This window comes from Phoenix dactylifera, chromosome 17 (genome assembly GCF_051530095.1).
Source record: "Phoenix dactylifera cultivar Ajwa chromosome 17, Ajwa_hap1_PhDact_Kaust_v1.1, whole genome shotgun sequence".
NCBI classification, from domain to species: domain Eukaryota; kingdom Viridiplantae; phylum Streptophyta; class Magnoliopsida; order Arecales; family Arecaceae; genus Phoenix; species Phoenix dactylifera.
This window is the reverse complement of record NC_143206.1, coordinates 15,937,530-15,964,407: the sequence shown is the minus strand read 5'-3', so window position 1 is coordinate 15,964,407 and position 26,878 is coordinate 15,937,530. Positions and strand designations below refer to the sequence as shown.

Genomic DNA, 26,878 nt, shown 5'->3' with positions numbered 1-26,878 from the left:
GGAAGTTGAGGAGAATCATGTTTTTCCATGACAGTTTGAAATTTTTGCAACTTTCAGCACCAGAGGTCTCTTAATATATAACATTAGAAAAATGCAGTCATATGAGCTCAATGGAAAACGATTTTAAGTAGGCAAGTTGCAAGGATATCGATATATGATACGCAATAATAAATCTTATTTGATTAACTTCCTGGCTTTACAAATCCTTAAGTAAACTCTGAGAACATAGAAGTGCAACTGAAATTTTTTGAGTGAGCCATCCTAGTATGTTAAAAAGGGTTTTTGAGTTTGTTTTACTTTACGGTAATTCTCCTGCGTTGGTGCCAAATGTGAAAACGAAAGCAATGCCATATGATTTCCTTCCCTTGAAAAAAAATTAATGCTTGTATAGAGACAACCTCTATGAAATTTCCATACAAGAGCATGATCCACCACGCGCCTTGCACTGTATGAGTATATATATAAACAGCCAGATGGATATCCCTTTACTTGCACTTAGTATCCCAATTTCTTAAGCAGTAGCTATTGACTTGCTGCCTCCGTGGCTTTTTTTTTTTTTTTTTTTTTTGGCTAAAATGGTTGATTCATACAATTTTAGTATGAAAATATTCAAAAAAAAAAATATCATAGAGCGCTATAGGCAGCTCCCTCTTTCCAATCCACAGGACACCTCCGAATGATTGGCCATATACAAGACCACCTACTTCGTTGCTCCGTTAGCCTATCTATAAATATACATGGCCTGGAATGCCATGCCTCCACTAACCATAGTTCAGATGTCTTGAAGCAAAGGATGACACCCACCCACACTGTCGATGCCTTTCTGAATCCAACCGATCACCGTAGCCGAATCACTCTCCAGCATGATTGCTCGAGCCCGCAACACGCGTCGAGCATGGCCCCGCCCCGCCCTACCTTTGTGGTATTTTGCATAAGCACTCCAAACACTAGAGATCACCCTTCCATCAAAATCTTAGCGAGGCTATGGTAGCTCAAAAAAATACTCAAAAAGAAGTCCCTTATGGGAGACAAGTTACAAGGCCAATTCAAAAAGGTGCAACGTAGAATGGCGTTTTTGATCTCTGCTTTCTTATGTCTTCTCTTTAATTTTAATTTTAGTTCTACTTTTTCGTAAATGATAGAAACGAAAAGGTATATATATATATACACACACACACACGAGGATCGCGCATGGCATTTTTTGTGCTTGTGTCCTCATGCATGGATGCATTTTTTTTGTTTGTGTTTTTACTTTTAATTTAAGTTCTTTAATACATGAGAGAAGCGTGATCACTCTCACTTTTTCATAATCTTTTCGCCACATCATTTGTTTTTTTTATTTATATAACGTCCAATCATTGGTGATGATCTCATTGGCACGTAAATCTCTCAATATTAGTAGACTTGGGGCCTAAGTAATAGTACAAGCATGTGTGTCACCAAGTACAACAACCTTGGGCCTCAAGCAACAAAGGAGCAAGAAATCTATTTTATAACATATCCATTTATTCTACTGGAAGTTGCATTGCGCCCATGAGATCAGATAGGTGAATGACGAGCCAGCGACAGAATTTGATAGATACGCGTTAACGTCAAAGAGCCATGACAAAATGTCGGTGTGGAATACAGCTAACACACAGTACCAGATCATTGTCCCTATTTTTTATACTCTATTACATACTTAGCTTCATCAAATTTTCACCTTAGTCACTTGATCCTACAGGGCCTGCATCTTTCTTTTTTTTTTTTTTTTTTTGGTACAAAATAGGAGGGGAGGGGGAGGGACCAGCCCACCCGCGTAGCAGCTCCCACTGGGCCCCCCTTCCATCAGGGAATGTTCGATACAGGTCGCAGGTTTCGCGTGCCTTCTCCGACCCGTGGGCTCACCGCCACACGTGTGGGTACGTCACCCTAGCGTCACTTTGGTACAAGTGGAAGGAAAGCATAATCGCCCCTAATTTAATCGACGTCCGTGCGTTTCGAACCCGGGCAACTTGGACGGAATTATCATCCCCTTACCACTAGACTACCACGCCTGCATCTTTTGGCCATCACATCATTTATTTTGGAGACAAATGATTTTTATTCATTTCCACAATATAATAAGATATCGTTAATATACATATCATATTATGAAATGAATGATGTGGGTGCGAAAATCGCCTTATAAAATTTTTTGGACCATATGATGATATTCGAACCCTAGACCACCTCCACAGGTAGAAGAGCACCAAACTGGTAGGCTTTGATCGATGATATGCAAAAATATTTAATGAACAACTGTGGTTTTCTTTTACCAAAAGAAAAAGAGTGAGGTTTTCTGTACTCATCAAATATATATAATGCTGTCAAGTGACAAGTGTACAGTCCAATATTCGGACTGGGTCGGAGCTCTTTTTTCCTTGCACGCGAGCATTTAACCTAAAATGTAGGGAGTTCAGAAGCAAGTCACATGTACGAGCATTCAGATGTGTAATCGACCGCTCATCTAAATCAAATGATTGAGCGTCCAAAAAGTCTTCCGGATAAACAATTGCAGGTGATGATGAAGGCAAAGCTTCCCACTTCCCCTATTTCAGAAGCGTCCGATGGAGGTGACGCATTCGATGATGCTGCTTCCTTCTTTCTTTTTCTTTTGGTAAAAAAATTTGCCCGCTCAAAACAAAGCATGAGTAAATCACTATTCCACGTCGTTCACAAACCGTGGCGAGAAACTATTGAAAAATAGTGTGTTAAAATCAGATTTATTTATATATTTTATATTTTCTTATATCTTTTTTCAGTGCTATATATATATTTTTAATAGATGAGTCCAATATGTAAAATTTTTAATTATAGAATTAAAGAGTGCAAAAATAAAATTCGAACTCAGCACCTCTGCTCTGATACTATATTAAAATCATCATTTATCCCAAAAACTTAACTAGATAGATAAGATAAATTTATATTCTATAAATATAAAGAAAGCGGGAACTCAATCTTCGGGGAATTGGGGAGGATCCCCCCTTCTAGTGACTCGTGGAGCTGATAAATCTACTTCAAAGGGAGGGAAGCTAGGAGTGCTAGTCCGAAAGGGGGGTGTTCTCCTTTTTTTTCATTCAATCATTTCTCCGGTTCAAATGCCTCGATACCCGCTTTATGGTGCTGGCGGATCGACAACAGGGTCTGGGGGGTTCCGTATCAATCCATGGGGGCTCTGGTCATAGCCCCCGCCTCCGCATCTTTTATTCCCGCTCTAGCTAACATCTTCGAAGAAAGTGTTTTCTACGGTAGCACCATGAATTGAGGCAGAGTCGGCTGAAGGTAGAAGGAGAAGAAGAGATTTGACTATGCCCTTCCGATCGAAAAAAAGCAGACGGGCGGGCCGGGCCTGAATTCAGAGCGGACCAGACTCTTCTTTGTTTCAGCTGCTCCCACGCACGCAGACCGATGGAATTGAAACAATCTTATGATTGGAATTAGTAGGCGTTGCCCGTGTTTGGCCAGCTGGCAGCTAAACCAAGAAGAGAATGAAGAAGACGCAGACACAGGAAGCAATTGAAGGCGTTCGAGTTTCTTCAATTCAGCCGACCAGACTAGAAGGTTTGGGGATGCAACCAATGTTGGCCCAGTTTGTCACGTAGCTAGATTTGTGTTAGAGCCCGATTGCATGTGGTTTTCATTGATAAGGGCCAAGCATGGTGCCATGTTGCCTGGAGCACGAGCTGGCCGTCACCACTCACTAGTCTAGAGAGAGATGTGTGCCAGAGCCGACTTGGTGCTTCCGGAGATTAGATAGGCCATTGGGGACGGGCGATCCATCGATGTTCTGAACTTAGACCACCTACGTGCTGGTAAACGAAAACCACCTTGACCGGATCTACCGAACGAATCAGGCCGCCCCGTCGAAAGAATTAACACGCCAAAAGGGCCACCAGCTTTCCCCCCAAAAAAGGGGAGATCCGCAGCTTACTGCTCACAGAAACATCCGACCTTATGGTAAAATGTTGTAGATGCATTCATGCATGCATGCATCTTTCAATGTGCGTTCACGGACGCATGCATGTATGTGTTTTGCAACATAGTCTAAAACAATGTAGGCGCATTCATCACAAGCTCGCGCATATATATATGTATGTATATAGGTATTTTGCAATCTTTCATCTTGCATGCAAACTGAATACCAAACCTAAGTCATGAAAATTGTTGGCAAGGAAGGCCGGTCTGTTTGTACCTTCTTCACTTTTCATGGAAGGCGAGATTTTGTTTAAAGAAGACGCGAGAGCTTCCGCTTGAAGCAGAAGCAACCGCGTCTGTTGGACCCAAATGGAGGTGCATGTTGCAATCTGGGTAATAAGTGGCAACCAGGTAATGTTCCTTGCTAAATGCTCTTTTAAAACTCTTCCGTCATCAAAGTTTCAGGCATGATCTTTGGTGGCCATTGCAATGTTTCTTTTTGATGTAATAGATGAGGAACTTAGAAAAAGTTTGATAGTTGGTGCGTGTAACAAATTAAATTTGATTAGCTTAAAAAATGTAAATCTGGATTGTGAGATTAGCATGGACATTGAGATTCATTGCTTATTCGTTAAAATTCTATTTCTAGGTTTATTATACAAGAATATTTATCCTTTAGAGATTTTTTGCATGAATATCCTCCTAAATATTGATTTGCATGTATATCCTCCTAAAACACTTGTTTTGTTGTTTTACTTTTTTTTTATCCCTATTTTTGCATGTACCCACACCATTTAATGCCATTAAAAAATTAACGATTTCAAATTAAAATAAATAAAATATTCTTAATAGGTAGATGTGCAAAAGAAAATATTTATATAGCGATCGTGATGGAGGACAAAAAAATAATTTTGAAATTTTATTTTATTTTAATTAAAATAAATATGATTCATATTAATGGTGTCAGAAGAATAGGAGTATTTGTATAAAATAAAAAAAAAGAGAGTGAAAGTTGTCCTTCTTGGTAAAAAGTGAAAGAGAGTTTTTTTTGTATGATTCAATTTTTTAATTATATTTTTTTTCTCCTAATTAGTTTTCTTCCAACATCTTTTTTCTATTTTTTGTTTGGTATTTGTTCTATATTTTGGGCCAGCACAATCGATCTACTCCATGTAGCATGTTGTAGGCATTCATTGACAATGAAAATTTTCATATATATAATTATGAACATTCTGTTAATCACTTTAGTTGAAGTTTTATATTAATTCAATCAAAAATATTGTTTAATACATCTGAGGGCACGTGAAACCTATGTATCACATTTCTTTTACTAAGAAATATATACATGCAAAGCTCAGGTCATGTTGCATCTATAGTGTGTTGTAGTTTGAATGCAAATATTTGTGAATTCGAACCAAGTGCATCGTAAGATTAACTATGTTCTCTTAGAGTTATCTAACAAACAATGAAGGGTCAAATCAATTCAACAAAGTCTGTATGAGCGTGTTTAGTTGGTTGTTTATCCATTTGGATTAGTAGGTTCCAAATCCAGGTGTCACAAATGCACATTTGTGGTTTATACTTCATCTTAAGGAGATCAAGAACAATGCCACCAATAAGACTATGCTTATTTGCTCATCAACGGGAAAGCATCAAAACAAATACACAACATTGTCCCATTTAACGAAAGAACTTCAATAGCAACAAAATAAGGAGTTTATGCAGCATGACTATTTAGTATATAGAAAAAGCTCATTCGAAAAGCTCTAAAATGAAGCTTCTTTCAAAAAGCTGTATTTAGCTTTCTGAAAAAGCTAAAATAGTTTTTCGAAAATTCTATCAAACATCTCTATTTTATATAAAAGTACTTTTGAAGGGCTATAAAGTGCTTTTTGGCTCTCCAAAAACTCCTGTAAATGAGGCCAAAACACTTTTACAACGATATCGGCAACTTTAAACTCATCCTTTGGAATACTTTTCTGTGTCCAGCTACAAGCCGTGGTCTCACGCTTTGCCCTATCGGTCTTATACATTTTAGCAGCAATCATTGGCGCGAGAGGGTCATCTAGATTTGGGTCTCAGTAAACATTTATGTACCATATTGAGATCAAAATTTTAGGACGCACTGTGACCCTTTTGCATCTTTACTAAGGTTCTAAGCTCAGTCTCATTCCATTCAACAACAACAACAAAAAAAAAAAAGAAAAACCAACCAACGACACCATGATCTAGAAGAAAACAAAAACAAAAAAAAATGCCATCACAAACACTTCAATAATGAATAATCTGATTATTTATATATATTTTGAGAAGTCATCCATCTACTTAAAAGATCCATAAATATGATATCCTTAGTATCACTTAGAGGCAGGATTTGTCATCCACGGAGTGTTGTGATCATTTGTTCATGTAATTATGACATATTCTGATCGAAAAAATTTAGCTAAAATGCTATGATGTATCAATTGCGCTTATCCCTCGTCACGCCGTACGGTGCCTACCGAGGGATATAAACGCAATCGAGTCGCAGGCTGGCTAAAATTTCCCGTGGAAAATGGATCGGGTCGCATCCAATCTCTCGTTTTCTACGATGCTTTTCCCGATGTAACTTGGAAGATCACGGGAATCACAAATCGGATGGATGCACCGAATGAACGGCTTGGATTGTACGAACGAAAGTTGACTTTGTGAGAGGCTTCGACGGGCCTATCACCGCGATATCGCGTCTCGCAGCCCTAACAAAGAGCCGTTAGATGGGTTTTGAAGCGGAAATTTCACGCGGCTCTTGGTGATCGGAGTCGAATCGCACCTCAAGAACTCGTCCTTCTTCCTCCGATCCGAGCTCCGTCCATCCTCGAGCTTGGTTTTAGGGTTAGATTTCGTCCAGAATTGCAGTTAATTGGCGAATTTGTTAATCTTTTTGGTTCCGGGGATTCTGATCGCTAAGCTCGGGTTTGTTCCTGCAGCTTTAGATCTCGGAATCGGAGGGCACCTCAAGAACTCGTCGTTCTTCCTCCGATCCGAGCTCCGTCCATCCTCGAGCTTGGTTTTAGGGTTAGATTTCGTCAAGAATTGCAGTTAATGGGCGAATTTGTTAATCTTTTTGGTTCCGGGGATTCTTGATCGCTAAGCTCGGGTTTGTTCTTGCAGCTTTAGATCTCAGAATCGGAGGGCACCTCAAGAACTCGTCGTTCTTCCTCCGATCCAAGCTCCGTCCATCCTCGAGCTTGGTTTTAGGGTTAGATTTCGTCAAGAATTGCAGTTAATGGGCGAATTTGTTAATCTTTCTGGTTCCGGGGATTCTTGATCGCTAAGCTCGGGTTTGTTCTTGCAGCTTTAGATCTCGGAATCGGAGGGTTTCTTTCTTCGGGGCATTTAGGTACTCTTGATCTCTGATGTACTGTTGGATTAGCGTTCGATCCATTCATTCTTTTTTTCTTTTTCAGATTTTTCTTGTATTTGCATGAATTAGTCGTTACGTTGTCAGATCAATGCGGCCTATGTGTGGATTTGTTGGGACTTCATTGTGTCTGCCATAATATTCGTGTCTGGAGGATTGGGTAGCTTAGACTAATATTACCTTTCTTCGAAACAAATTGGTTGATATGTTGGCCTATGAAACTTGTTGTGATTTCTTGATTTGTCTTAGAATGAATCATGTTTCTGTCAATAAATTTGAATCCTGATGGATTACCACCATTTTACTCTATGTTCCTGTTAAAGTTTGAATACTTTTTCCTCTAATATATGCATAACATGAGATTCTTGTCAAGGAATATAATTACTTCGATCGTTTAGTTAGTAACATGCGAACCATAACTATCTGACACGCCTTCTAATGACTGCAGCAAGAGACACAAAACTGGGTGCTGAATGGAGAGGTTGGATTAGTTTTGTTGATTTGTTGTCCAGCTGAAATATGGATGGAAGGAAGAAGAAGAATAAGAAAAAGAAAGGCAGTCAGAGTAAAGCTGCGGAAGATGCTAATGCCAATGCAGGAGAAGTGACAATGCAGGAGCAGAACCATAGTCCGGCCACTGAGGAGAATCACCATGCACACAGTTCGGGTAATGCAGATGTTCAAATTGCCGGGGTGTTGGAATCTGACATAGAGCTGGAGAAGCATAAAGTCTACGAAGAAAAGTGTGTAAGTGCATCTTATATACAGACAAGATCCCTCTAAGTTAAGTGGAATTGATAGTGCACCAACTAGAAATTTCTAGTATTGGCTTGAGTATTACAATGCAGACAATTGATACTTCTCAATGCTTTTATTTATTTCTCGAACACATTTAGCCCCTGCTTGGATGCAGGTTCCTGAACCTGCTTGATATTTCTCACACATGGGAGTTGCCAATAAGAGAAGGCTAAGGAAATGAACAGGTGGAAAGGGTAACTCATGGTTGTTGATCCCCCAATTCCTGTATGCTCAAAAGCATGAATTTTTAAAGGTGACTTTTAGTAACTTAAGATCATGTAATCACAGTCTCCTCTGGATCCTTCTGACTTGCAATTTTCCAACATCCTCTGTTCAAATCCCATGGCACTCAGGCATCAAAATCAGTCCTTAAGAAACCAACAATATTGATATCTAGTATATCTTTTTTATCGATAACAACTATTTGTAATGAACTGTTAATCGAAGAGACCATATTCAAAATACTAGGTTATTGGCAGCACTCCAATTTCTTAAATTCTTCAACGAGCTTACTCATTTTATGTTCCATCAACTCATAATTTATTAATAGATTTATTCAGGTTGTCCTTTTATACAAATTTCTTTTGAGAGTGTCCATATGGTTACAAACTAGGCCATAGCCTAGTGGTTGCAACCCTCCTGTCAATGGAGTAGTTTCTGTGTTCAGATTTTGGCAGGTGTTACACCAATTGTTTGACTCAGTAATTCATGTTGGCACTCTCATCGTTGTTTTTTTTCACGAAAAAGAGTGAAAAAAGTGCAAACACTATTCGACATTCAAAAACCAAGTATTTTTTTTTCCAGCATGTGTTTCACGCAACCTCATGATGAGGTGAAAGATGGCATTGACCACTACCATGATCATCAATCATTTTTCCTAGTAATTCAGGTTAGATTTATAATCTTTGGTCCACAATAATTCCTATTAACTATCAAGATCCCGCTCCCCCCCCCCCCCCAAAAAAAAAGACCAAAAAAAACTATATGTTTTCTGGTTTTACCAAAGTTTTTCCAAATCCTTTCTCACAATACCAGCCTTATTAGCTTAGATTCCCCACACCTCTTTCTGGAACCTTAAACAAAACTATGAACACCTCTCAATACCGACATCTCCGCAAATCTTTAGCACAAGTGTTTGTACTATCTCCATCACTTTGTCTACAACCAGTACAAACTCCTATGCCTCTTCGAGTATGATCATTCTTCACCTTACCCTTCCTAACTTACATCCATCTCCTCTATTGTAGAAAGATGATGTTGGTAGATTAAGTAAAATGTTTTTACTCTGGATGTTAAAAGTTCTGAATATCTGAGGATTCATTAGGGGTTTCATCATACTTCAAAGTTTAATCAGTAGTTTAGGGATATTGACATCTATATATTTATTTTTTGTCCAAAAAAAAAAAACACAATCATCCATGTAAGAAGCTTAGGAAGGCTATATTATGAAAAAAATATCTTTTCGTGTTTAATATTCCTCAAGTCTTGAGGTTCTTGTTGTGCCAAGTTTGTAACCAAGAATGTGCATGTGTTTTGAAGCTCTGAATATGTTCTGGATATATTCTTTGAGGGTATTTCCTTTTGATTTCAAATAAATCTAGCTTGACATAGTAGTGCATGTATTTTCCCTTTTGCCATATCCTAATACATCCTTATATATTTTTTCTTGAAATTTATGCCTTACAGGTCAGGCTACAGGAAGAAATTAGACAAATAGAAGACGGGAAGAATTCTTGGCTTCAAAAACAGGTACCGTTGGTGTGTTTGTCTTTCATTCTCGGAACAATGGTAATCAACTATTTAATGAAAAAGTTGAATGAATGAGCATATCATATTATATATGGTTTAATCTAGATAATCTTCTTGTTTTCTTTTATGGTGCACCCCTGCTCCCTTCCCCTTCTCACTTATCCCTACCCCTACTTGCTTCCCCCTCTCCCATTTTTCCAACCATACTGTAATAAAAGTTTGCTGATTGTCCTGAGCTATGCATATGAGGCGTACCAAACTGGACCAGTAGGAACTGAGATCGTTCAACCACTTAATTTGATCTCAGGTCAAAACAAGCATGAACCGGGTTGAACTATTTGGTTCTGCCTGGTTTCAAGGGGTTTTGGGTTGTTCTGAAGCTGAATTGGGTTCTTTTTTTTTTAATAATCCTCCCCTCCCCTCTCTCTTCATGCTCCTCGGCTTTGGGGACTCCTCTCCTCTATTGCGACTCCATTCACTAGGGTTAGGGTCCACCACCACCACTACTGCCACCGATGATAACGACCATCGTCTTTCTCTTCTCTCTCTCGCTTTGCCGCTCTCTCTCTCTCCCTCTCTCTCTCTCTCTCCATCATGCTGCTGCCACTATAGACAATGACATGTATCGGGGGCTGGAGATCACAGATTGAAGATCGGAGGTACTCCTATCTCTCCCTTCCTCCCCCTCCCTCTCCCTCTCTTTTGCCCCCACTCTCTCGCTCCCTTTCCCTCTCATTGGTTCGAGTATGCCTTGGGTCAATACCGTATGGTATTGTTCTGTACCAACTACTAGCCGGTGGTACAATCCCTAGTACTGGTTCTTGTATAATATAAACCCTGATTTTATTTTTATTTATTTTGGAGGTGTGGGGAGAATACTCACAAGAAAAGAAGGAAAATATTTTACTTCCATTGTTGTTTAGAGTTAGGAGACTGGACTCACTTAATACATGTACATGCATACTTTCTCACATGCATATTACTACACTTTAATGTTGTTGTTATATTAATAGAATTTTTGGCTATAACTCTAGCACTGAGGCATTTGACACATATACTTGTAAAATTTATATTACAGGTCAACTTGGAAGAGAAAATTAAAGTTTTGCAAAATGAAGTAGACTCTTGTTCTCAGAAGGAGGTAATTGCTATGACATTTATCTTGTATTTTTTTAATTTTACTTGAGAAGCATGTAGTTTGACTGGAAAAAAGAAGTGCTGAATAGGGAGAACTCAAGGCTTCATTCATACTTCTTTCTTTATCGTTTTGTTTTCCTTTTATGTGTGCTTGTGCATTTTATGATTTCTTTTACAACCAAATTAATTGCAGTAAGGAATTTGTTTACTCCCCCCCCTTTCTTCTTAATGCAGGCTAGCTTAGAGGCAAAACTCAGTGATTTACAGATTGGAAATGATTCAGTGACACAGAAGGAGGTAATTGTTTACGATATCATTGTTAACCATTTATTTATCTAAATATCGTGAATTGAATGTAGAGCAAATTATCTTGAGGTTGAGGGAGCAACCTATTATGTACATAGCTTCCAGACGCCTGTATCTATTAGAATTGTGTTTATGTATAGATGAGCCATAAGCTGGAGCAGGAGGGGGAAATTGCTGATCGGAACAAATGAAGTGAATACACTCTGGAATCATCTAGTTGATGATGAATACAACTTATTTCATAGATGCATTCTTTTTTCTATTAGTAAACTCATAGGTAGTAGCATGCTGCACGATTCGTTTTTTCAACACAATATTAAGTAAAAGTGATATTTATGGGCATAGTAAAACGTGGCAGCAATAGGATATGCTTAATCATAGAAGTGGTTGGAAATATCAGGCTCTTTTTACAATTCATTATTCTACTTGTAGGAATTCTACAAGATCTGGTCATGGTTTCTATTGCTGAAGTGAATCTAATGCTCAGGTTATAGAAGCTAAACCAACTAGATAAGAGCCACTTAGGAGATAAAAATCAGCAGGCACAGGATGAAAAAAATGTTTTGGACCATAAATAGTACTTATTTTAGTCATGTTGTTGCATAAACATATTAATCAAAATACCCAAGATTTGTTGAGTGACTTGAGTCATTGTTTTGTTTTAAGAAATAAAGCATGGCATTGAGCCTTTCAGTGCTACACACTTCGTAGTTCATAAAAAGATTGACATGTAAAACAAATATCTATCTAAAGTAACAATTGTTAGTTTCTGTGTTTATATATGAATATTTTTTATGTTTCTGTAGGACCGTGCCTTCTAGGCTCTGCAGAAAATTGTTTCTCCGACAGATGTGATGCTAATTCCATTTTTGAACAGGCCATCTTAGAGGACAGAGTCAAGGATATAGAGGCCATCAAAGACATCTGGGTATTAAAGGAGGTAATTGTTTGGATTTAACATGTCCTGTATATATATTGTTTCCCTATTGCATATTGGACATTATAAAGTTAAATATCTGAACTGGTAAGTTAATCAGCTACAGCGAGAGGTTCTTCTCTTTTTGTTTTTAAAATTATGTTATGCATTTTATTCTCTCAATAATTATATTATGCTTTTTTTTTTCTCTCAAAAATTATGTTATGCATTTTTCATTAAGTATGGTAGTTCACTTTGACACTCTGTATCCTGGTTACTTTGTGTCCCTCACTTACCCCTTTCGCCCCCTTCTTCATCCTTCTTTGTACTGCCTGTACCCTTACGTCTCCAGCTCTCTTGAGTCCACTTTTATTTGCCTTCACCTCCCTGTTTCTTAATTCTGCTTGCTAGACCCTCACTTCAACCACACTACTACCACCCCTTCTACCCACCTTGGCCTCGCCCTTCCCCGCTCCCAAGCCTCCACATCCCACCCTCTTCATATAAATCCCCAAGAGTAAACAATAGGGACTGGTGTGACAATAGTGAGATCTTGATGACTGAACTGTTGCAAAGAGGAAAATTGCAGCAGCTTCCTTCCAGATCTGGTTCAGATCTGTCAAAACATTAATCCTATGCTTGATTTGCAGAGCTCCATGACAGTTGGCTGCAAAAAATAAGTTTAGAGAGCAGAGAAGAGAAGATAGAAAGGAACTTAAGGAGAACTTTGAGAAAATCTAAGGAAGAACGAAGGAGCAAAAAATGAGAGAAGAAAAGATATTAGAGGAACAAAACTAAAAGAAAAATAGAGAGGAGGAAGAAGGGAAATAAAATTACTAATGGGAGAAGATGAGAACAGTGAGAGCACGTAATTGTGGTTGCCATCTAAATCTAATAGAGATGGAAGGTTCAGATTGAGGTTTCATTGTTTTATTTGTTAGTGGGCTTAACACCGAAGCCAAACTAGAAAGCAAACACCCGACTCCTTTTTGTATTTTTGGTCTGGTCGGCCACCTGATAACTTTCCACTTTCAGTTTATTTAAGACTCTTAAAAGGAAACAAAGCTAACTTCTATTGGCATCCAATTCTTAGTGATTTGAGCATCCATTACATCTCTATACAATCCCTAAAAATCTGAAAATGGAATCCTATTGCAATCTAAAAATAATGCAACTAAATACGACCCAAAGTATATCACTTCAGGCTCAAAGTTAAGACTGTAAAAGCCCTTTTTGTTGGCCTTAGCTGCACCAGAGCTTTTGTTTTTGTTTTTTTATCAAAATTTCAATTAGGTCAACCAAACACAGAACAATTGAACTATTGGATATTTTGCTAAAAGTGTTTCTGTTGGTTGTTATATTATTCATTCACATAGTGTTCCTAAAACATTGTAGCAAGCCAAACAGACCCTTAGTTGATAAACAACAATATAATCTGGCACCTTGTATTTCTTTCAAGTGCATCTTTGCTTGTGCATTAAGCATCTGTCCTTTCAGATTCTCTAGGAATTATGCTTGCATAGTTGCTTTAATAATATCTCAACTATGCAACATTTGGACATCTCCAACTCCTCACAACACATACCAAGCTCTAGGAGGACAATTTTTTCAAACATGCATCATGATTAAGTCATCCATACCACCACCATCATGACACCTTGTTTTTAGTCATTCTCTAAAACCTTCTAGAGATAAGCAGCACTATATCCAATAGCAACCATAGCTTTTCATTGATGGGTAAGTAAACAAAATCAAGAAAAGAAATGATGGGTTTGTTGAGCACCACTCTAAAATGCAGAAAACTAGTTATCTGATCATTGATTTGTTATAAGTCTATACTAAATAAACTGCAGTCCTCCTTATAAGTCTATATGAAAAGTTGCCTAAATCCAATTTAATGTCTTGATTACATGTGAAATTTCAGTTTTGTGAACATCTCAATCTAGATCTTGATTTCCTCAACACCCAACCTTATGGGTCTAGGGAGGATTGATATTTACACAAGTGTCTTGAAGAAAGCTTGAATCCTTTACGGGATTATTCGTACTTTCACCATGCCCTTGACTATTAGAGCATAGGTAAATGAAATCCTCTTGCAAACTGCTTCAAGCAGTACATAGTGCAAAAACTGACTGAACTTTTTCAGTTTTTGCGGTCAACTAGCTTTGATGTCATTTACTCTTGAACCCTTTAGATTTGCATCTGTGAAATGAACAAGAGTATGCAAGACTTATCTGCCTGTGACATAGTCAAAAGCGAAGGGACAGAGGAGATATCTATTTGGATTTTTAGCTTCGCTTATACATCTTGTACATTGTATTGCCTGTATAATCCAATCTTACCCTAATAGAAAATAAATAAAGAGATATGGGTGTTCTCCTAAAATTGGAATTGAGAGTTGTCAAGAGCTAAGTCCACTTGTCTTATTGGGGTTATATACCTTCCTGTTGTGACGATGTTGGGATTGACCTTTGCTAGTTATTTCTCTATTGTTGATTCACTATCTTATCAAAATCTTAAACATTTGGGAAACTGTTTCATATATATTATGTTATTGTACAGTTTTTTGTTAGTTTTCATCTATAGAGCTCCAAAATATCCCTATTTGTTATATTTTATTGTTTTGAATTGTTTTTGGGGCTGCCCAGACTTCGATGTGGGAAATGATTGCTAGACTGGAAGAAGCCAACATTGGTCTTCAAATGCAGGTACACTTCCACTATCTTGGTATCCTGTCCTCCTACTTGGTTATATAATAAGATTTACAATTTTCAAGCATTCTCCACAAGTCCACATTATCATATCTTTGCTGTCTCATGCACATGTATCATCTAGTTGGTTTTTCTTGAACTTTTATTTTTTTTAACTTCTTGTATGGAAGTAATGGAGTACAAGGTAAATCTCTAGATGGAAGGCTATACATTTTCCCTTTGGGAAAAAAGATGACAGTGCAACAACGAGATTTTGATATGTGCTCCTTTTCCATATTATGATACTTATATGAAATACTGTATGGACACATGCGAACACATAAGCAGAGGTGAGGGGTGAGTGCCTTGTGCTGCTACAATTCCATGGATAAGAGATTCTATTGAGGTATCATTATCTCTTTCCATGGAAATTTCAAGGATTTTAAGTACTCTATTTTGTATCTTTTCTTTATCCTTGGGTCCTTGCAGATTTGTTTCTTGATGATATTCTTCTATTCCCAAAACCACGTAATGTAAATTGATCCAACAATTGTGTCTTCTCTGCTTCATACAGGGCGACCTTCATGAGGATCGGACCTGGTTGCTCTAATGAAGTGTGCACATATTGATATTGTTGGCAATTCTTAATCTCATTAAGTCAGATTAGAGCTATAATTATTTAGGCTATTTGGTTCTTTTGTTATTCCATTAACTCATGCCATTACTTGTAGAGCTCTCACAAGTCAGCCAACATTGGAAGGAGAACATTCAACACTTAGGTTGTGTTTGGTATTGCTTCTGTTTTAGAAAAAAGAGGATAGAAAAAGGGAAAGAGAAGCTAGAAGCTACATTTTCTAGCTTGTAATAGAAGCACTTTTTTGACTTTTCTTCTTGCAGTCACTTTTTAAATGATGTTACCAAACAATTTTCTGCGAAGTGTTCCTTTGATTTAAAAGTCACAAAACCACTTAAGCAATACCAGACACACCCTTAGACTAGGAATGCTCTGCTTCTTGTCAGGGACAAAGTTCCTTATGGGCACAAGCATGTTTGTATGTATAAAACCCTCGTTAATGGCTTCTTAAATAGATGCAAGTTCTGGATAGTTTTATTTGTGCAAGAGCCTTGTGTTGACTACAAGAATTACATTTATCTTGGAAATCTTTACCTGATTTGGATATGCGGTTTTGCAAAATATCTATCTAAGAATGTTTGTATACAAACCTTTTGATCTTGATATTTACTACCTTAAGAAAAATTTGTCAGCTTTGCTGTGCAGTGCATGATTCCATTCATGGCCTGGTTTGAAGGCTGGTTCCTCTGCCATTGCTTTTGATCATGCATTGACCTTATCATCTTTGTAAGGAACAAATGCTTCTATATAGGTCTTCTTTTATTTTGATGAGATGACTTTCATGGGTGATAATTTCATTTATATCTGCTTGGCAGTAAGGTATGCACCATAGCTACTTTGTGGGGCTTGGTGTTGCTTTGTTCTTGCTACAAGTAATGTTTCTTTTGTCCCTCGTGCTCGCCTAACTAAAAGCTTCCTATAATTTGATCAAGCTTAACCACAGGGTTCTTTTGTTTATGAGGGCACCATCCTAATTCCATAATCCTTCTTGATGGTAGCTTCATCAATTTTGATCTCACAGCCCCTTAATATGCAGTTCCTCTTGGCATACTCTATTGGTGGTTTTCCTTCAGATTATTCAATTACTCATATGTTACGTCAACATGAAATATTCTTTAACCTTTGTTTTCATGATTTTTTTTTTTTTTTTTTGTGTGTGTGTTTTGTGGGAGGTTGTTCTATTTCACGTTTTAAAAAAAAACATCTTTGCTGTATGACTGAGTTTAACTGTCAAATCATGGCTTAAATTGATGCAAAAGTTCTACTTCCGGGTTGGATGTAGGTTCACTATTCTACTTTTAGCACCAAAATATTGTGAGAACAGGATGTTAATTAAATCATGGATAATTTAACAGACAAATAAAACAGGGCCTGAGCATCAGTTTGTATACTGCCTTCTCACCAGGTTATCCATGTAACTTATCCTCTTGTCAGCTGGCAGATGTCTTCCTAAAATCTGATACTACTAGTCACTTGTTTTTTCTAGCGAGCAAGCATGTCTGTCCTTGATCTTGAGAGATTAAGCACTACTTGGTTTGCACTTTTCTGCATTATAATTGTATAGGTTGTAGGGAAATTTTATTATGTTATAATCATTTTGCCTATGATTTAATGGTATCAATCGTAAACAGTCTGTGTCCTTTGTGTTTTTACATGATATTTCTGCTTTCCACACTCATTTTCAGTATCAGTTTGTGAATCTAAAGATTCATTCTGCAATAGTTTTTTCTGTAGTTTTTCAAGTTACAAATCCCCTTATATTTCATTCATCTATTTTATTGTGGGATATGGAATTTATCAGAATGTTTTGTGGCATATGCCAAAACAATTTTCAAAATCAATAATCATCTTTTACATAATCCATCCAAGCTTGAGTTAGCCAATCCACTGAATGCAATAATAAAGGCTGGCCGTATCTTATCAAATTGGTTGATTCAGATGTAAATCTGGAGTGATAGAATAATTCCTGGGTTAAAGCATGTTGATATGATAGAGTTCCCTCAATCTTGGTATATCTTAGTGGGTGTTTGATTAGTGCTTTAAGCCTTTAACATACAACAAAAGTGTCTTGCCATGTGCACGTCATGCATCGACCTAATAAGTTACTCAACTAGATTACTGTCTGTGTTTCTGATATGACTATTAAATAACAAAGCCTGTCAGGTAAGGGAGTTGGAAGAATCTAGAAGCAATATTCTTCAAGAAAACCATCGGTTAGTGGAAAGCATATCAGAATTGGAATTGCGGATACGACGCCTTGAAAGGGAAGCTTCTGCCTATGCAACTTCGAAAGTGATGACAAAGGTTAGTTTGCACCTGCTTTTCGATTGCAAATGCTCTTTAAGTTTATTTTGCTCTTTATATACTTGAACTTCGTCAAATCCATACATGTTTGTCAAAACTCGAAAGAAAGAAACTACTTCAGTCCATCAGAAATTCCTATGATGCAATTATTTTGCTACTCATTGCCATGAAAGTCTGGGCTTGTACTCTGTCCAATGCAGTGATCCACCATTGACTGGTCTATTTAAGAACACGTGCTAAAAGAAGTAAGAACTTTGTAATTGAAAGGTCCCTCCAAATTTATATTTAACTTGTGCGGGCCATCTAATCTGATTGTAGCTTGTTATGCTACATGGCAAAGTGCAAAGTGACAAGCAGTACCTTGTTATGCTATATTGGCATTTGAAACTTGAATTATATGAAATTTTGCATTCCAATTACTGAATGTGTTAACCCTTTCAAATTCTAATATTAATGTTCTGTAAATAAATCAGCCAATATAATCCTTTTTGCCGAGCAATCGGCTTTCTAAAGAGGATTGAGGGTGAGGGAGACACATGCACATGCACACAGAAAGAGAGGGGGGGGTGGGGTGGGGTTGGTTCTGAATGGTTGACAGGGAAGGAGGGAGGAAACAAACTAATTTGATAGGTGTCTGATCTTAGGACACAAACTGTGACAAATATTTTGGGAACTGCTTCTCATTCCAAATCTATTGGCATGAAATTTCTTCTTGCGACTGCAAAACTCTAAATTGCTGGTTGATGATTATTATGAAAATTACTTGAAGTGAGTTTTTTTCTTTCATTCTTTGCGATAATTAACTTTGTAAACTTTGACCTGTTTTCTTGAGAAACTATATCTGAAATCAGAGTTATGGTTCTTTCCTTTCTGGTTGGTCGAAAAATTATCTGAAACAAGAGTTTAGCATTTCCAAAGAAGTTTGTGGTTTTTGACATCATAACTGAATTACTTTTTTCTCTTTTCTTTTAAAAAAATAAAAAAAAGCTAAAGATGGCAGCTAAGGCCATCAGACTTCTATCATATTGCCATGCTTAATTCTCAATTAATGTGGGAAGAAGATAACCCTCACTGTATGTGTCTTTGGTGGTTCTTGTATGCTACCTGTCAAACTTTAGTTTGCCTGGCATCTATATATATTAGCAAAATTTGTATGAAGATTATCCTCAACTACACCCCCCCCCCCCCCACAAAAAAAAAAAAAAAAGCTTATGAAGATAATCGTTGGAATTGGGCCTCCTTCCTAGCCGATCACCCTCTCCTTTTAGCATTTTTTTGCTGAAAACTCCTTTTAGCATTAAAAGTAACAGAATGTCTTGTGTTTGATGCAGTTCCCTGAAGAGAGAAAATCACTTGATCGGATAGAAGCAGCCCATGCATTAATTGAGAAGCCAGATTCCGGAATTGGGGAGTTTGCTGGAAAGGTAACAATGGGAGGTTCAGACTATTTTCTCTGTGCTGCTTTCTTGATATATTCGAGTATATTCTATTTTTCACAATAGCCATTTCTTTAAATATTTAGTATTTTTGCAAAGTTTGTTGGTATAATAGTATTGGATTCTAAACTTGATCCTTTCTTTCTCAGCATCTGATTCTTTACCAATAGAGTGTGAAATATTAGGATTGAATTAAGTTTTACAGTGATCTGCCTTAACCTTGACGTTCTGTATCACCAACAGTTCACAAGCACATATTAGATCCTTCAATATCATTTTTCCCATGTAATTTGAACTGTAGTGATTATACGAGTAAATAGTTTGTGTACATCTCAAGGTGGCCATGATTTTCTGCTCAGGTGACCGAACATTACATGGAGCCAAATCAACATGCTGCTTCTGCTGAACATTCAAACCCTGAGCTTAATCATGAAATGACCCAAGCGAGAACTTCCACAGATAACGTATCAGGGTATGGTGAAAAGATATCTGAATTAGGCGAAAAGGGTCAACCTTCAGTTGGAATTCAGGGGAGATTTAACACTAGCAATGGAATTGGGGACTTTGTTGCTGATCCTGGAGTACGATCAGCACAGCCTCCGGGATTAGATGAACCAAGGATTAGCGAAGATGTTGTGTCAGTTCCACTGGATGAGATCCAAATTCATGAGGAAGATTTGCAAGGCATGAAGAATAATGAGAAAGCTCCAGCGGTTCCACTCTCAGATGCCCCTTTGATAGGGGCACCATTCCGCTTGATTTCTTTTGTTGCCAAGTATGTCAGTGGCGCTGATTTGATGAGCCAAGACAATTCTTAATCTAGCTGGTCAGCTGTTTGAGATCGAGTTATTGGAAAAGAAAAAATATTTTTTTTTTTTTTTGGAAATGATAGATTTTTTATTTGTTTTATGCTATTATAGATATTATTTGTAACACTAAAAATTGAATTTGTTGCTGACCAAGATTTGCCTTCCATGCATTTCTGAAGGTTTGTGTAGTATGGGAAAAATGGAGCTGTTATGATACCTTCTTTTGCCAGGGAGGCTGTTGAAAGACGAGCTATGTTTGTTGAATACCAGTAATGCAAGTGTCTGGATTTTCCAAAAAAATACTCGGTGGCCGCGCACACACATACAGGTAAAGAAAGATTTACTCCTGGTAAAGAACCACTAAGAAGAGCTCATATATTAAACCCATATACAATTGTACAAAGCTGTACGAATAAATGAAATCAAAATTAAAGAGAATGAAGTTATTAAGTCTAAAACTAAAGCATTTATCGTGCAATGAGCGATCATACTCATAAACGAGGAATTTTAAGCATGCATGTATTAGTTGTCATTTTGCAGCCGCTTGTTAAATCCACTTAATTCCATAGTCTCCATAAAAATAATAATTCATCGGGGCAGAAACTAGTTGAGGGCTTTCCATAATCATCCTCCTCTGGGTCATCCGCGGCTGTGAGAGCACAAGGTTATACCTGCAGACATTCCCGAAAGCAGTTGTGTTTTAACTGTTATCAGTGTGCTCCTGTCTCTTAATAAAACTACCAGAAACTTCATCCTTGGATACGAGAAAATAAAAATTACCAATCAAATTATGCACGAATTAGTACCAAAGTTGTCGCACAACTACCAAGCCCGACGCCAGATGGAACATGTTACTGGCTCTGCACGCTCCTTTGTGCACAGCACACCATGCATAGATTCAAGCATCCTTACATAATTGAAACTCTCTAATGGAGTCAAATCAGTTGTCTTAAAATGAAATCCAGAAGCAATGCCATCTCACTCACCCCTCATGATGTTCGCACAACAGAGTCCTCAGGCTCGCCTTCCAAGGATGGCCGGCCTTTTGAGCCAAACTGCTGGATCTCCCCGATCATCGTAATCACCTCCTCCATTCTCGGGCGTTGTTCTGGAGTTCTCGCTACACAACTCATTGCAATCTGAAGCATCTGAACCAACTGTTCCTCGATGTTCTGATACCTCAACAGCTCCACATCAAAAACTTCAGCAGTCCACTCCTCCCGGACCACGGATTGGACCCACCTTGGCAGATCAGCAACATCGTCATGCCCTTGGCCCTGAAGTGGAGCTTTCCCGGTGAGCATCTCAAGGAGAAGGACCCCGAAGCTATAGACATCAGACTTCTGAGTGATCTTTCGGGTCTCTATGGTTTCAGGTGCACGGTAGCCCACCACGACCCGGGAGAGGTTGGCAGGAGGATTCATAAGAGGAGAGAGGCCATAATCAGAGACAAAAGGGTTAAGGTCATGATTAAGGAGGACGTTGGAGGATTTGATGTTTCCATGGACAAACTTTGGACCACCTTCAGAATGAATGTGTGCAATGCCATGTGCTGTTCCAAGTATGATTTTCACCCTGGAGTCCCAGTCCAGTGGAGTCCCTTCAGTGCCTCTGTTTCCTGTCCATCATCAACATGTAAGTCCAGTGAAGGGATTTAACACATAGCTGGTTATATTTACATTAACAAAAAATCTTCTGCTATACCTTTGAACTCGAATGCAAATTAAAGTATGGCTAGCTGAAGTACCTCATACCAGTAGGAGTATATATTATTAGTTCAGATCTACAAATAGGTACTTGGATAACAAACTAAAATGTAAGTCTGCATGATCTAGACGTCATTTCAGCTTCGAAATTATCTTCATTTAATTTTATTATACTAACAAGCTTCTAATTTATACAAGTGCATTGGTCCATATCCACACAAACTAGCAAGAAACTCTGAACCTAACATGCCCACAAGATTTTCTAGATTCCAACAAATCAGAAAACAAGAGACTACTCTCAGGACCAAAAGAACAAGGGCATAAACAAGCAGTTTCTAACAAAGTTTTCACCAGAGTCAATGTGCAAATGACTACCTCAGTCTGCATCTAATACAATCCTAAAAATAATCTAAATAAATAGCCATGAGCTAAACAATGTAGGTAGCCCTTCCCAAATACCCCTAACCCCCCAACCCCAGTAAACATGGGTTTTGAACCTAGGCTCCAGTACAACTACTAAGAGACTTTACTAGCTTGGTAAGCTGACATCTTCAACCTATGGTTGGCATAAGGTTTGTTGGTTATGGCTATTTTTATAATAATAAGTTAGGAATTTAATTGACAAGACCAAATGGCTCGGATGGTACATATATAGGTCTTTACTAATACCATATCTTCATATTTTTGATTTTCAAATTATTTGTTTCCAACCATTAACCACAAAATTTGATAAAATATAAGCATCATTACTTGTACACATTTTTATGCCAAAGGTATTGAAACAAGATATACCTTCTTAAAAACTCGTCTTATATTCCAAATATGGCAGTATTTCATGCATGTATTTTGGGCAGCATATGACATTACACTTCAAAGTAGGTCAGATATCAGACTTAAATTTACACAAAGTAGGTCATGCTTGTTGAGAGCTGCACAAAAGCCTTCTGTACTTAGCTAAGAAAAAATTGTGTTCTGCTTATCAAGATTGCCTCCAATTTAGCAAACGGTCGAGGATCTCATGCTTGGTCCTTAGAAAGTTGCACATACATTTTGAGTCCATCAATTGCTTCAAATTTAAGTCCAATATGTGGATCTAAATGAATGAGTAATAAGCTTCAGATCTTGATGAGTGTAAGGAAGCAATGAGGAGAAAATCTGGGCTAGGCATGCCATACTTTTCAGTTATCATAATCTTTGCCAATCATTGAGAGGCCTGAGATCACCATGAAATCATCTATGGAGTGACAATCTTATTAGGTGTTCTAATCTACTTAATAGGAACGAGTCACCTCGTGTCAAATCATTTTGGAGATTTCTGTTCTTCCTTTTTGCTTAATTTATTATCAGAGAAAAATGAAAAAAATATAGTTGGTTTTACTGTATTTGGTCCAGACCTCGAGGGGAACATTTGACGGTTAGTTTCAAAATGTGTACTTGGAAAAAAGGCAACAATTTTTTTAATTTCAATTTACAGCTTGAAAGATATCCCAAAGATTGTTTTTAGTATATATTACGGGGATTGGGAAGATTGTCAATAATGTTATTTAAAAACATATATCTACATCTAATATCAATCCTACATAAGCTAGGAGTATTCACAATCTTACTCTGGTTCATTCAAAGGACAATTTTTAGTGCAGCAAGCATTTCATAAATCAAACTCATGCACTTACATAATCTATACAACAATAACAATGAAAAAAATACAAACATCAGGCTTTTAGAGAGGCATACCATGCAAGAGGGTAGAGAAGTTGCCAGTGGGAACATAATCATAGACTAGAAGCTTTTCATCTTTCGAGTAGTAATAAGCACGAAGTGGAACAAGATTAGGGTGCTGCCCAGCCCTTTCCATTATCTCCATCTGCTGTTCAAAGTCTCTCTTCCCCACCACCACCTCCTTCAACCTCTTCACCACCACTGTTGTGCCATCCTCAAGAGCAGCCTTGTAAGCTGTTCCATAACTCCCCTTCCCAAGGACTTCAGCAGAAGCTCTCAGCAGATCCTCCAGGTCAAAGTTATAAGCACAGCCCTCAAAGTAAACCAACTTATTCTTCTCAGCCATTTGAACTCCACTACTGTACTCCTCTTTAGGCTTTTCAACATTGGAGCCCTTCTCCTTCGATCCTCCGCTGCTTCTTCCATCCTTCCTCCTTGAAATGCATATAATTAGAACCATTGCAAGTAGCAGCAGCAAGGCCAATGCCCCAGCAACAATTGCAATTATAAATCCTGTACTAATTTTTTTCCCAGATTTTTTCTTATGATTTTGGGGGAATGCTGGTTGGGGTGACAAGGGAGGAGAAAATGGTGAAAATGGTGAAGGTGAAGGAAGAACTGCAGAGCACTGAGGTAGAGGTGGGCCACATAATTGAGGGTTTCCCAGGAATGAGTCATTTGGAAACTTTTGGAGGGAAAAGGGTATGGAGCCATTTAGATGGTTGTAGCTCATATTCATATGTTTTAGCCTTGGGAGTTTCAGGTCAGGGATGGGTCCAGAGAGAGAGTTGTTTTGTAGATTCAACAAAGAGAGTTGAGACAGGTTTTGAATTCCCAGGGGAATTTCTCCTGTAAAGGAGTTATATGAGAGATCAAAGGAGACGAGGCTGAGAGAAAGTGAGGCTGGTATATCTCCAGATAAATTATTGTGTTGCAGGTAAAGATATTGCAGGGAAGGAAGTGACATGATATCAGATGGGAGACTTCCATTTAGATGGTTAGATCGGAGGCTCAAGACTCGGAGGGCATCAAGCTTGCCAAGTGTATTTGCGGGGATTGGGCCGAAGAGCCCAACCCCTGGTAGCCTGAGGGCAAGGACACGAGTTTGGTCTGCTGTACATGTCACTCCAATCCAAGAGGAGCAGACTGAGGTGTTGGAATTCCAGTTGAGTTTGCGGCCATGGTGGACTGCATCAACAAATGCAAGGAGAAGTTGCTTATCAGATTTTAGGTCACCAGTTGCTGCAGAGGGAAAGCACAGTAGGAGGAAAAGAAAAGGAACGGATGGAAAAAAGAAGCATCTGCAGTTGAGGTAACCCATGCCAGTTTTCCGAATCGGAAAAAGGAAAAAGAATGGGAATTCTAACTTTCTGAAACAAAACCAAAGAAAATGACTGGGAATTTCAAGTGTTGGGCATCTTCCTCTCCTTCTGCAGTGATAAAAAGCAAGAGTAAATACATGGCCCAAGCACTAGAAACAAAGAACAATCAAATCATACTGTGTTTTAACTTAAGATATGCTCCAAGAATAGTTTTGCGCATCCAAACACACACACCAACACACACCAACACACACACACACACACACACACACACACACAAAAAAAAAAAAAAAAAGCATGCCGTCACAGAGAGAGAGAGAGAGAGTTGACAAAAGCAACAAAGCAACAGGCTTTCAGCTGTCACTTGCTTAAGGGTAGGTGATAAAAAGAGACATGATTCTCTTGTTACTATTTCCTAAATCCACAAGCTAATCTCAGTTGAGTTGTTGAGTCCTCTTTCGAAATCCACTACGTCTAAACATGTCCCAAAGAATTGTCAAGAAGAAAAGGACACCACTTTGAAAGAATACCGCCCACTCAAAGAGAACCAAACTTTTCTGGAAAGCATGCTGTTAGTCCAAAAGCAAAAGCTCATCTTATTTTCACTTACTAGCAAATTAAGAGGTGCTTAAAACACAGGAAAATGGAAGCTTTCCATCCCTCTCAAAAGGCAAAGAGGAAACCAAAGGCCCACCAAAACTTTCAAAGAAGAGAAGCTCAATTCCTACCCAACACTTGGATCTCACCTCGCCTACTTTTTTGTGCTAATACAGAGCAGCACTTAAATCAAGTAAAAGAAATGAAAAGGAGCTATGACAAAGGAAAAGCATCAACATTTTACTCCGCAAAAAGGAAATTATAATAAAAAGTAGGGCTATCAAATGCGCCACCTTGGTACGGCATTAGACGCACCCACTAAGCGGATATAGTAATTAATAACAAGATATTCAGAGAACTCGAAGACAACAAAGGGAAAAATTATTTAGTCTTACTAAAATGAATCCTTCAGCTATAAACCCAAATCTCACCGGACTCAAAAAAAGAAGACTCCATTTCTGGAAAGAATAGCCATTAGAGCACCCAAAGTTCAGCTAAATCTTCAGTTTTCAAAGAATTCTACTTAAACAATTAGGAACGGAGAGGTTGCAATCAAAGAAAGAAGCAAAACAGTTGGGACCTCGAAACACTGGAAATAATCAAGTACATTAATATCTACACTGCGATGAAGGTAAAAACTGATAAGGCCAGCATTTGGACTCCAAGGAACAAACCATGGCCGGAACAAGAGCTAAACAACTTGAAATCAAAACCCTATATTTAAAAGTAAAGAAAATTTTGAACCTAGAACATTCTGTTCAAATAGTGAATAAAAGTGGCTCGTGATTACTTTGAAAAAGAGCTTAAGATCAAGCTTTTACGATCTAGGCAACAAAGAAGCACTTGGTTACCCCTAAGAACCCGTCACAAACGCCGCAAGAATTCAAAGAACAGCAGGAAAAGACTGGAACTTTCACCAAACCGAGACGATAAGACAAGATTTTCATCTAAATTCGAATAAAAATTCTCAAAATTCCAACATTGCAGGCTCCAAAACCTCCCTTATAGCTAAAACCGTAGCCTCCAGTTCGAAAACCGAAGAAATCCCCGCAAAACCTCAGGGCATTCCAGTAACAATCCAAATGTTGAAGCTCAAGACCTACTATTTTAGCTGAACTCAAGGAATTAACAGAAAATACCTAGAAATTTCTCACCGGAACCCAGGCATCCCTCCAAGAACGCGCCGCTGGAGCGCCCCCGGCGGCCCGAGCTTGCACCCAGAGCTCCACCCGCCAAATCTCGAGGCTCTTAGAGCGCCGAGACCTCCAATTGAGCCGGAATCGGGGTTACACTATCTGAATGGCGCCAGTTTTAAGGCCCTTATAGGATTCAAGACGGGGAGGGAGAGAGAGGAGGGGGGAAGAGAGAGAGAGAGAGCGCTCGCGCTTTTGGCTTCGATGCCGACGAAGTTTGGAGGAC

The 26,878-nt window shown here is 38.3% G+C and overlaps 2 protein-coding genes across 10 annotated transcripts; one reads left to right on the top strand and one right to left on the bottom strand.

The window, feature by feature from the left end:
- Window positions 1–6,647: 6,647 nt before the first annotated feature.
- On the top strand, window positions 6,648–20,361 carry LOC103722175 (uncharacterized). 7 transcript variants are annotated; one of them, XM_088713858.2, is made up of 13 exons: window positions 6,648–6,807; window positions 6,903–6,990; window positions 7,087–7,174; window positions 7,271–7,315; window positions 7,785–8,083; window positions 9,821–9,883; window positions 10,962–11,024; window positions 11,255–11,317; window positions 12,204–12,266; window positions 14,891–14,950; window positions 17,730–17,870; window positions 19,202–19,294; window positions 19,666–20,361. In XM_088713858.2, exons 5-13 carry the CDS (start codon window positions 7,856–7,858, stop codon window positions 20,122–20,124), a joined length of 1,233 nt encoding a protein of 410 aa, XP_088569984.2. In that variant the 5' UTR covers window positions 6,648–6,807; window positions 6,903–6,990; window positions 7,087–7,174; window positions 7,271–7,315; window positions 7,785–7,855; the 3' UTR covers window positions 20,125–20,361. The 7 variants fall into 7 exon arrangements, with proteins under 7 accessions (XP_088569984.2, XP_008810856.3, XP_089784135.1 ...); XM_089928009.1 differs by lacking the exon at window positions 6,903–6,990 and having other exon boundaries at window positions 6,674–6,807; XM_089928008.1 differs by lacking the exon at window positions 6,648–6,807 and having other exon boundaries at window positions 6,830–6,990.
- A 514-nt stretch (window positions 20,362–20,875) lies between these two features.
- On the bottom strand, window positions 20,876–26,878 carry LOC103722177 (putative inactive receptor kinase At5g58300). Of its 3 annotated transcripts, XM_026810427.4 has the most exons (4): window positions 26,614–26,767; window positions 23,556–24,970; window positions 21,102–21,733; window positions 20,876–21,022 (listed from the first exon to the last, which is right to left on the bottom strand). In XM_026810427.4, the coding sequence occupies exons 1-3, from the start codon at window positions 26,625–26,627 to the stop codon at window positions 21,105–21,107; spliced, it is 2,058 nt and encodes a 685-aa protein (XP_026666228.1). In that variant the 5' UTR covers window positions 26,628–26,767; the 3' UTR covers window positions 20,876–21,022; window positions 21,102–21,104. The 3 variants fall into 3 exon arrangements, with proteins under 3 accessions (XP_026666228.1, XP_008810859.1, XP_089784133.1); XM_008812637.6 differs by having other exon boundaries at window positions 20,876–21,733; window positions 26,599–26,878; XM_089928007.1 differs by having other exon boundaries at window positions 20,876–21,733; window positions 26,614–26,878.

What these genes read in the sequence shown, in the direction of transcription:
- LOC103722177 (XM_089928007.1), bottom strand. An exon ending in CTTCTCTACCCTCTTGCATG is followed by an intron (nt 21,734 to 23,555) that starts GTATGCCTCTCT and finishes GATGATGGACAG; the next exon opens with GAAACAGAGGCACTGAAGGG.
- LOC103722175 (XM_008812634.6), top strand. Translation starts at nt 7,856, where the DNA reads ATGGATGGAAGGAAGAAGAAGAATAAGAAAAAGAAAGGCAGTCAGAGT. An exon ending in ACTCTTGTTCTCAGAAGGAG is followed by an intron (nt 11,025 to 11,254) that starts GTAATTGCTATG and finishes TTCTTAATGCAG; the next exon opens with GCTAGCTTAGAGGCAAAACT. An exon ending in ACATTGGTCTTCAAATGCAG is followed by an intron (nt 14,951 to 17,729) that starts GTACACTTCCAC and finishes AAAGCCTGTCAG; the next exon opens with GTAAGGGAGTTGGAAGAATC.